This window comes from Humulus lupulus, chromosome 6, assembly GCF_963169125.1.
Source record: "Humulus lupulus chromosome 6, drHumLupu1.1, whole genome shotgun sequence".
NCBI lineage: Eukaryota > Viridiplantae > Streptophyta > Magnoliopsida > Rosales > Cannabaceae > Humulus > Humulus lupulus.
The window spans coordinates 18,116,954-18,128,400 of NC_084798.1; the positions used below are offsets into that span (position 1 = coordinate 18,116,954).

At 32.5% G+C, this 11,447-nt stretch overlaps 2 protein-coding genes and 1 long non-coding RNA gene across 3 annotated transcripts; 2 read left to right on the forward strand and 1 right to left on the reverse strand.

Moving 5' to 3' along the window:
* LOC133781789 (purple acid phosphatase 2-like) lies at positions 1-3,421 on the reverse strand. The gene is made up of 8 exons (XM_062220868.1): positions 3,047-3,421; positions 2,607-2,807; positions 2,358-2,469; positions 1,904-2,133; positions 1,405-1,543; positions 996-1,216; positions 701-822; positions 1-439 (listed from the first exon to the last, which is right to left on the reverse strand). The coding sequence occupies exons 1-8, from the start codon at positions 3,251-3,253 to the stop codon at positions 247-249; spliced, it is 1,425 nt and encodes a 474-aa protein (XP_062076852.1). The 5' UTR covers positions 3,254-3,421; the 3' UTR covers positions 1-246.
* Positions 3,422-6,150: 2,729 nt separating this feature from the next.
* Positions 6,151-8,763, forward strand: LOC133781790 (uncharacterized). Its single transcript, XR_009870267.1, has 3 exons — positions 6,151-6,593; positions 7,434-7,497; positions 8,658-8,763. It is a non-coding gene; the product is annotated as an uncharacterized LOC133781790 (long non-coding RNA).
* A 1,611-nt stretch (positions 8,764-10,374) lies between these two features.
* LOC133784786 (glutathione S-transferase T3-like) lies at positions 10,375-10,794 on the forward strand. The gene has a single exon (XM_062224060.1). It carries the CDS (start codon positions 10,375-10,377, stop codon positions 10,792-10,794), a length of 420 nt encoding a protein of 139 aa, XP_062080044.1.
* The last annotated feature ends 653 nt before the right edge of the window (positions 10,795-11,447 follow it).

Sequence of the window (11,447 nt, forward strand, 5' to 3'; positions counted from 1 at the left end):
TTGATAAAATTAAGAAAAACAAGAGATAAAACATAAAATAAAATAGTTTTCAAGAGTTACAAAACAAATGCACTCGTACAAATCTGTAGTATAGAGCTCATAAAAACCTACACTAGTAACTAAACAAAGAGCCTTTGAAACAAACAGAGGCTTGAAAAGAGTGTGTTTCTTTTTCTTCTTTTCTTTTTTGTGTGTTTATTTGGGATAACAAAACAATAGTTGGTTCATGTTCAAAACCATTCATTGCTAGATACTAGTGGAATCATCAACTTGATACCATTGTCTGTTGAAAAACCACAAGGAATCAGCTTCCACTGCATAACCATCATCGTTCCGGTGCCAGCTGTAGTAAGCATGTGTTCGGTTCTTGATGTCGAGAATGGCATGACCAAAACTAGCCTCGCGATACGCCGAGTATGCTGGCTGCGGTTCTGACATGCTGCAAAAACAAAGAGGTAAACAGTTTTTAAGGATTCGACGGTGTCCAACTACCAAGTACGTTTGGTTGAGAGTAAGCAGCAAAGTCAGAATGAGAATGGTAATAGGTTTTATTATGTATTGAAATTTAGAATAGCCTTTTCTCCTATTTTTGAATAGAATAGTCACCAAACAAAGAAATGGAATGATTCATTTTCAATTCAATTTCTCATTTGCAGAAAATGATCAAAATGTTATGGTATATAAGATATAATGATCTTACTTGGTAGCTAAGCCTTCAATATTTCCTCCATCTCCTATGGTTATGTACACAGGTGCAGATTGGTCTTTCACTGGAATGCACTCACCATTTACAATATTATATGCAACATTGGATACACGTTCCTGCAGTTATAAACAAGTCAACTCTGAAACTAAGCAACTCAAACATCAAACTTTTATCCCTTTTCATATTTTTCTATGTTTTAGCAAAAACATCTATCAGTTCATAACTGGTATGGTCGAGTTTACTTTAGAGGGTGAGATTCAAGTGAAAAACCGAGATATGGAGGACATACCGAGCGCTCATAAGCATGGACATGGCCGGAAAATACCAAGTCCACTTTGTACTTCACAAACAAAGGCTCATACATCACTCTCATGGTTTCTCCTTCCATGTAGTGGTAGTTGTAGCTGTTATACCACGGAGAATGGAATAGAACAATCAGCCATGGTGTCTCGCTTCTGTTAACTTTAGGGAACTCTTCTTCAATCCACTTGTACTGAGGAGTGTATTTCCCTGCAAGGTTAGGAATCATTGTAAATTTAAACAAGCTAGGAATCTACTGAATCTTATATGGACACAAGAAAAGCTCATAGAAACATATACAAACCATATCAAACAAGATGATCAAACTAAACTCAACTCTTGATAATACAAACAAACATCACGTGTATACACACATACACACATCTCTATATTCTTACCATAAGCTGAATAAGAAGATAAAACTATGATGTGTGCAGAAGCCCTCTTGATTGAGTACCAGAATGGAGCAGTACTTCCTGATACTTTATAAGGAACATGATAGCGCTTCGTAAAAGGCTTAAAGGGTTTAGTTTCTCCCTGCAAAACAAAACTCTATCTTTTAGAATTTCACTTCCATTTTTTTTTTCTATTTTCAGGTGAATTTTAAAGTTACTTGTGAAGCATCATGGTTTAAAAGGCTTAGATACCAAATTAAATTTCCAGCCTGTTTTAAAAGGTCATCAAGCTTTCTAATCATAGAAACTGTTTGGGTTCTCTCTTGAATCTCTTCTATTGCCAAAGATAGGTCCTATCAATACATTTTTGGAGGCTGCAATTCTAAGCTTTCAGATGGAAAAACAATGATCGAGTTGTGCCCAAAGATATCATTGAAAACAGTTAGCCCAACAGAAATTGTAGAAGTTATTGAGAAAAATGAGTTATGTTCGAGAGTCTTACAATTTCTGGGGCAAAATCAATTTCATGATTCCCTGTTGTCCATATCCAAGGTTGATATGCAACACTTCTCTCAACAAATCTTCCCCATGTATCCCATCTGACATTATCATGATTCGGATAGTTATCTGCATAGGAGAGATCCCCAACAAAAAGTACTGCCTGCCCCTTCGTTGGGTTCATTTCATAATGAGTAAGCGTTCTGTTCGAATCGAAACTCTGACCAAGATCCCCTACAGGTAAGAGCCAATTGTTTTGTAACCTGTAACTACAAGTCTACAACTATTACAAGTAGATAGATACACAGCAAGGTTTAAGCACAGAATCATGTCCACACTCCTAAACTTCTATAGACTCATTGGAAAATAATGAGGTCCCTTAATACCACTATGATCATCAATGCAATAATGATAATCTAAGTTGTTTTTTTTCACTTTTTCAAGTGCCTCTTACTTACCTATGAGACCAAATGTGTAAGGCACATCTGGACCAACTTCTGGTGGAGTGAAGAACCAGAACATCCTTTCAGTGTGGCCAATCCCAACCACATAGTAGTATTTAGTATTGAACTGCCCAAAAACAAAACATAAAAAGACAATTAATACAAAGAACATAGCCACAATGATATTCACTTCCTTAATTAGCAAACCAAATTGAATCATAGAACAGTGAAAACGAACAAAACACAGTGAAAAAAGGGTCTCACCTTCAAATTTCTAATGGTGCAATGGTGAATGTAACCAGAACTGTAGTTGAAGTATCTATAGGTTACTACTTTTCCCTTAGCTACCTTCTTTTGCTTACTAATTTCACTCCAATAGAACACTTCACTTGAACCTGGTTCGTCCACTGTGACCCATGACACTATCATTGCCTTCCCAACTTGGTCTCCTTGTGTAATATGAACCTGAATTTCAAACAATCAAAAAATGGTACCATAAGGCCAAATTCATGAATTTCAAGTCAATCCCTTTAACTTAATTCCACAAAAAAGAAAACCCAACATCATGAAGGAAATAAAACCATTCAATATTTTTCAAAAACAAGTGAAACAAACTAAAATAGCTTTACAACTAAGGAACCGAATATAACAAAAGAATTGAAACTCGTTAAAAGATATATATGTATGTATATGAATATATATACCTGTTGAGGAGCATTGTAGCCAGGAGGAGTTTTGAAAACATCACTGTCGAGAGGCATACCGACTGATTTCTCAACTCTCCGAACGAATGTGCTTGTTTTGCCTCCATTACAGAGCAATGGACCAACCAAACCCAATACTAAAATTATGTAAGACACCATTGAAAACAATGAAGAATGAGAAAAAGAAGATAACCCCATTTGACCCATTATGATCTTACCCCCTAAAATATCTTAAACTACCTAAAAATGAAGACTTGAAAAACCCATCATCTTCTCTGCATATTTACACTAAGTCTCATACCTGTTAGAAGAATATTCAGAGCACAATACTGATAGACAAAAATACACGTCAGCGGTTTGAATGAAAGAGCTCACACTCAAATGTTCTATCAAGTGTCAATCAATCATAAGGGAAAAAGAATTATACCAATATTGTTATTTTTTTATTATTATTTTATGGGATAAAAGTCGAATTTGTAGTCATTAATCTTGGGAAGGTATGAAGCTTAGTGAAGCTGTATATAGTAACAAAAACAAGAATAAAATAATAAGATGTATCGATGGAAATGTGTGCATAAGTGTATATTGATGATTGACAAATCTTCAAAAAAGTGTCCAATTTTTTTAATACTTAAAAACAAGTGGGAAAAGCATCTCTCTCTCCCTCTAAATTTGTTGGCTTACTGTTATTTTAATATATTTTTTTTCAGTAAATATAATTTTTTAATAAGACATTTTCTACTTCTAGGAGCATATCCACCAGCATATTCAATGGACGGAATGGAAGTTGCTTCTTAAAATTATATATTAATTTTTTATTAAAAATAGTCAATTATATTTTTTTTAAGAGCAACTTTACTAATTAGTGGCAATTTTGTTTCGCAATCTTTGTTAAAAAGCCACCAAAAATTCACACAGGACTCACTTGTTAGTAAGCTCTATGTAAAATAACTCCTACTGGAGATGCTCTAAGATCTATTCTCCAATAAAATATAGGAAAATTCTCTATTCCCCTTAAAAGCGGCATACCTGTGCACCTCATTTTGTGTGTTTGGCTCGAAAAGTATTTTCGACGAATTTTTTTTTATGACCGTATACATTGTAGTTATTTAGACCATCCTGCAAATTTTTCAGAAAATTATGAATAAGTTACAGTGCTGAATATAAGATTCAAATATGTTACCTTCTACGTGCATAAAAAAATTAGTCACGAGTGCAACAATCTGTTTTGAACCTAGTTTTCAGTACTGTAAATTATTCATATTTTTTTGAAAATTTGCATAATGCTCTAAATAACTACAATATACACGATCGTAACAAAAAAATCACACCAAAAATTGTTCACGAGTTGAAACACAAAATAGCTCCACCAATAAGGTTTTTTTTGAAGCCTCTACCATATAAATTTCCTAACTTATAATATTCTAAAAAAATTGAAAAACAAAAACAATAAAAAAAAATATCAGTATATTTGTAGAGTTGACTTTAATAGTATCTTGTGACTCTTTTTATGTTTCTAAGTCGTTTTAACTTTTTTATCCAATGGCTACCAAGAGCAACTACAGTGGTGAAGCTTAAATAAAAGCTTGTTGACTAAGACTCTGACAGGCAACGTGGCCAACCATTGGAGATTTTGATTGCCTCAACAAAATTAAGGCACTCTTGCTTGTGTCATCGATGCTTTCCTTTTTTTTTAATTGTACACATATAAATATATATATAAATGTAACATTTTACATATATAAAAGATATTTTAATTTATTACCGTTTTTTATAACCGTTTGTCACACTATTTTTTTATTATTATTTTTTCTATAAATATTCATTTATTTCATTCAATTTTCACATTATTGCATACACTCTTATTCCAAATTATCAATATCACAAAATTTTTTTTTCTTACCAATGGATTCCCAAAATTCTCCAAATACCAACTCCCGAAATCTAAATTTTCAATATTCTCAAGTTTTCCAAAATTCATCATTTTCTCCATATACCAACCATCAAAATCCAAATTTTCAATATTTTCATTTCAATCAAAATTTTCAAAATACTTCTGATAACTCTACAAAATAGAGTTATTTTACCACTTTTTATGTGCTAATTGTTGCTTAATTCTTGAGTTTTTAAGTAATTTATTAAGTTTTTGAGTAATTTTGAATTTATTAGTCTTATCATGATTTTATATATTTTTGTGTGTTTTTATAGTTATTTTGTTGTAAAATGTTGTAGTTAATTATTTGAGTTATTATTGTTAAGTTAGTGGTAAAAAAATGTTGTATTATTGAACTTAAATGTAAAATATAATCAAGTTATAATTAATATTTTCAAAGAATTAAATTGATTTATTTTATAATTGAAAATATTGTATTATGATTTATTTTATATTTATTTTGTAGGGAATTTATGCTCTTGAAAAACAATGAAAATGATGAAAGAAATGTGATATTTTCAAGGAAAGGTGACATTTTTAATGTAAAGAAAGGAAGTAAAAGTGGCATTCTTGAAATGCCAAAAGCAAGGCCCAAGGCCCAATGCCATAAAATGCCCAATAGCACCCGTCGGCCAGCAGCTATCATTGGCTATCACCTATATGAAGCTCCAGCTGAAGCAGCTGCCTCCAATACGCCTGCCTCCACACCTGCCAGCCGAATCCATGACTGCCCCAAGTCACCCCAGCCCCAGCACTTCACGCCAGCACTCCAGCACCATGGGCCTGCTGTAATATCCAACATTTTCATAATACATTTATTTATTATAAATCAAAGTTTTAATACATAAAATGTACAACTTTACAAATTTAAGAAATAGTAATGGAAAAATAGTGTTTAAAATATGATTTTATGTTTTTAATGAGATTAAAGAAAGAGAAACTTGAGTAGTTAAGTATTGGACCCAAATGTCATATAATTTTAATTGGGGATTTTTATAAAATTAAGAAAGTTTGGCTAAAGGGCTTATTTGAAAAGAATTTTAGTATTTTGGGTCCAAGTGTAATTTTTAAAAATAAATAAATAAATAAATAAAATAAAATAAAATAAAAGGCTTCAGCCTTTCATTTTACCCGAGCCCCTCTCTCTCTCTCCTCAGAAACTCTCTCTCTCTCTCTCTCTCTCTCTCTCTCCTCTGCATATTACTGTTGCCGACGACGCAGGAGTACTTTCCGGCCACCATTTTTAGCCACGCGCCGGACCGTTGGATTCAGAGGCCTCCGAACTATCGACCCACGCGAGAATCTAGAGCTCACTCGCCGATTAAACCCCTCAACCACTCGATTTAAGTTCGGCCACCCCGCGACTTCAAAGTTGCGATTCGGCCACCTCGGGCATTCGTTTGCCGATCCGTCACCACCATCGTGTTCCTCGTGTTGTGGGCTTCAAAACCCAATAACTTGTTCCTACATCTACCATAGTTGGGTGGTGGGCCCACCACGAGCCACCGCGATCCACCGTAGACCGACGGTCGAAACTTAGTGTTCGAGGTTCCGAAGTACGTTTTGAGTCTCAGAAAATCATCGTTTGACTTATTGTGGAACCCGATCATTTTGGTATAATTTCTTTAACCTATATATTGTGATTTAATTGTGATTGATTAGAGTAATTGTTATTATGTGTATTTATGGTATATAATTATATATTATTGATATATGGAATATTTTCTGTAATTTACTGGCTGTCTGGGATTATATATATATTTTTTATACAGGTTTTGATTTTGGAATTGTCCACTTTATAGCCGTTGTGCTGTCTAATTTTCTAGAAAATATTAGATATTAAATCAAGTATAAAAATACATATTTAATTGATTTTATATTAATATGGAAATTATTATGATTAAGTAATTTTAATTATTATTGTTATTATTTTGTTAAGTAAATCAAGAATACAGATTCATATATATATATATATATGAAAAGTATGATTTATAGTAAACCTATTATCTAACCATTATTATTGTATATTAATATTTGAATATTAAAATAATATCAAATATTAGTTTCCTACAGTTATTGATATTTGTAAGACCAGTGAAGTTTGGAGAAAGTATATTTATTATATCACTGGAATTGATATTATGACTAATTAATAATAATATAAATATTTATATTTATATTATTATCATTATATTGATTATTACAACTTTATGTTACAAATATGATTTCTTTTATAAAATGACTATTTGAATATATATATCCATATACGTATTGCTATTGAAGTATTTTGTTATTAATATCGAAATAAGTTTAATTATAGACGATAATTATTATTGTTGTTAGGATTATAATTATTATTATCATTTATATAGTTTCTGGTATGATTAATATACACTATCAATAGTGTATATTTACGGATTAGATAGAATTTAATAAATTATGTGCCTTGAATAGGATTTGTATGGATTTGATTGATTGACTCTTGGTGAGCCGTTTTAAAATAAGCTAAGGACCTAAGGTAAGTAAATCTCACCTTTTGTGCTTAAGTGTAAGATGCATGACTACATTGATTGTGTACATCTGATGAGTTAAGTATGGTATGATGATGATGCATATGATAAGTATGTGAAAAATGGTTATATGAACACCATAAGGGTGTTGTGTGATATGTAATTGATGAATTCTGTGATATGTGAAAGATGTCTTACTTGGTTAAGAATGATATGAATTATGTGCAAGTATGTGTTCTTATGTTGATGGATATGTGGATTACTCTATGTTCATGATTTGTTATATGTTATGATATATGAAGCGTTTAAGTTTTTAGGCTGGAAACCTTAGACCTGAGCCATAGCTCTACGTTAAGGTATAACAACGCCACCAACCCAAAGCTTCATGTATTATGACTAAAGATGTTTTGAGTTATATGAGATGTGATACAATGCCTTGATTGAATACCATCAACATGAGTCATGAACACGAACATTGGCATTTCAGCATCAGCATGTATGCATGGCATGTACAGTTATGTGATACATTATTATGTGATATAAGACCATGCATATGAATATGAGAAAAGTTATGAAATGTCTTGAAAAGTCTTATGTAAAGTTAAACATTTTAATGACACAAGGCTTAAGCAAAGTGATAATAAGATGTTTAAAAAGGGTGCCACTGTTTTGATGAAGCAATCAAGTAAGTTCAGTAAAGAAGACGGAAGTCTATAAGACTTATAGTGGCTGCCCACTAGTGTGGGCTAGGTCAGAGTTGACCATTCAGATATGTTTGCCATGTTTCCGTCTTTCTCCTCCATATGTGTAATAAGTATGGCAGCTATGGCAACGATGAAATGAGTGTTATGATGAGCCTAGCTGAGATGATGGCTAGCCGGAGGAGAACCCATGGGATTCTATATGATATGTGTAACAAGCCCTGCAGGCATTGGCTGAATCAAACAGTGTGCACAAGTGATATTGGGCCCATAAAAATGTGAAACTAAAAGAAAGAGCATAAAAGTAAAGTTTGAAAGTGCATGAGCAATAAATGAAATGCATAAGTATATAAGTCAGCATATTAGTATATGTGCACTACAAACTCACGACATTCATGTGTATGTGTATGCATGAGATTTGCTTACTGAGCGTTAGCTCATTATGTTATTTTCCAACATTTTTCCAGGTGTGGCTTTAGCTGTTGAGAAACTTGTGGAGCACGGACTCAGTAGCAATGCAATAATGGTTTAGAGTTTTCATATGGCTGCCTTGAATTTAAAGTATTCATACGTGTAATAATTTATTCTAATAAGTTTATATAAAAGTTTTAAATTTTCTGTATTTCTTCGTATCATTTTATTTAATTCTTTTGGTCAAGTGCCTTACATACTCGTAAACCCTAGAATTACGAGTATGTGGCAGACGTACCCTACCTTAGGGACGTTACACCTGCTCTCCACACAGCTGCCCAGCCATGCCCAAAATCTCCTCTGCCCAAACCAGCCCCTTTATTTGTCTTGAGCCCAACAAAAGCTTGCTTTTGTACTCTTATCTCTTTATTTAAAAATACCACATTTTTACCCCACTTTCTACACATTTTACCCAAAAACATCATTATTACACCCTATATTTTACCCCTATTTACCATATTATAATCAATTAAATTAATTTAAATTGATTATTTTAATACCTCATTTTTTGCTATAAATAAGGGATTTGGGGTGTCCATTTTTGAGGGGGAGGTTACTCTACACAAAATTTCTACACATTCAAAACCTCTCAATTCTCTTCATCTTCTTCTTCTTTTTGGCTATTTTCTATGTATTTTTAGAGGAAATATTTGGGGGTTTCTCCTCCAAATTTTCCTATTTATGTTTGTAATTTTTAGTTTTTATTTGGTATTCTAGTTATGTGTTTCTAATCTTTTTAAGATTATTAAGGTGATGATGAAACAATTTGTAACTAGACAGTATTTATTTTGTATGTTGATTTCCCATTTTGTGCAACAAAGTTTATTGAATTTTTTTCTTCAAATATCTTCTTTCATCTTAAATATTATGTATTTTAGATTATTAGCACATATTTACACTTTGTTCTTCATTAGTGCTGAAACATAATATTCTTTGTGTAAGATGTGTCATTAAATTGTACACATCCATGCTTAGAACAAAAATATTATGTTTTGCCTTATAAATAAGGTTCATTGATTTATTTGTTATTTCATTAGATTGATTTACACTAAATGCTTTGAAATTATAATTTTGAAAAGTGAAGAAAAATCTTATATTTTTAGAAGTAGTTTGTGCTTAAAATTACAAACCTATTTAGAAAATGATAGTTTGATTTATTTTAACTATCACTAAAACTTGGGAATCAATGTACTTATAAATATTATTGAACTTATATTTTGTGGATTCTAATCCTTAATAATCTTGTTTTACCATCTTCATTTCTATTATTAATTTAAATTTATATATATTGTCTTTTATTTATTTATATATATTGTCTTTTATTTTATTTTCATTATTAAAAAATATCTTCAATCTTTGGAGCTAGGTTAGAATTTATTAATTTTGATTTAAAATAGTTTTCTCTTTTCGATTTTAGACAACTCCTTTGGGTTCGACCTCGTGCTTACACGAAAACTATTCTATAAATACGATTCGTGCGCTTGCGAGTATAAATATTTAAACATACCCGTTTTGGGTCCACCAACTTCCTCTACTAATCCTCAAAATCCAAATTTTTAATATTCTCAATTAACCAAAGTTTTCCGAATTCTCAAAATTATCCTATGTCCTCTTACCCTTACCAAAATTTTGGCTATTTTGAGACGCCCCAACAAGCTCCAATCTTCACACCAACAAATTCACTACCATATGCCTTCACTATACTAACCCGAAATGGTTTCAAGAAATTACAGGCCAAGTATAGAAAAGTCTAGTATTGATTTGAATCGTGAAACATCAACGACACCTGTCTCTGAAACCCAACATGAACATGGTGTTGAAGGGTTGGAAAATGTAGTTCTACACAATGAAGATGAATCAAGGCATAAAGGTAAAATCAAATGGAGCAAGGAAGCCACTATACTTCTGATAAATGGATGGCTTAATACATCTAAGGATGCCATTGTGGGGAATGACCAAACTTCTACACATTTCTGGGCTCGGATTGCCGAACACTACAACACCAACCAAAAAGGAGAGCAAGGAAGAACTGGAAGGCAATGCAAAGATCATTGGAACAAGATGAATCAAAAGGTAGTGCGCTTCAATGAGTGTTATAAACGAGTACAACAAGCACATCACAGGTTGGTCTGAGGAGCAAATTCTTAAGAATGCACATTGTTTACCCAAAAATGGCTCCTGATAACGTGGCAGTTCTGAAGTGAAGTGAAGGGACACTGTTCGCCTATCGACCAGATGATTATTGCTTCATCAGATCTTGTGTTTAGATGTGACCAGTCTGGTCACATGCTTCTATTTACTTCCTTTAAGATGCACAATCTTGTAATAACTACCTTCAATATATTTTCTTTTTATTGCTTTGATATGCTGATATTAAGGGTAATTAAGGCCCATCGGCCCATGTAACCTCCTTGAGCCTATAAATAAGAATGAGAAAGCTCAAGGAAAGGATTTTTGACTCTTAGACTTTTAATCTTGGTATTCAGAGAGAAAAGTATAGTGTAATTATCCACGGAAAGTTGTATTACTTCTAAGACTTGTGAAACTCAAGAACCCTAGTTCTTTGATCACAGTATTAGGATCCAAGATCAATAAGAACGCTAAGTGGATGTAGGTTATTACCACACAGTTGGGGCCGAACCACTATAAATCACTTGTGTCACTTTCTTCCCATTTGATTCTCTTCTTGATTTCTTTTTTGTTCTTTGTCGTTATTTTGACTCTGTGCAAATTAAGGGCCAACATTTTGGTGTTTTCATTAAGAGATTAGTCAAAATGTTTTAGGA

Bases quoted from the DNA above. Each gene is read 5' to 3' on its own strand.
- LOC133781789 (XM_062220868.1), bottom strand. From the start codon at position 3,253: ATGGGTCAAATGGGGTTATCTTCTTTTTCTCATTCTTCATTGTTTTCA. The intron at 2,808-3,046 runs GTATATATATTC...TTTGAAATTCAG, and splicing joins GCTACAATGCTCCTCAACAG to GTTCATATTACACAAGGAGA. The intron at 1,544-1,903 runs GTAAGACTCTCG...TTTGTTTTGCAG, and splicing joins TTGATTTTGCCCCAGAAATT to GGAGAAACTAAACCCTTTAA.
- LOC133784786 (XM_062224060.1), top strand. From the start codon at position 10,375: ATGGTTTCAAGAAATTACAGGCCAAGTATAGAAAAGTCTAGTATTGAT.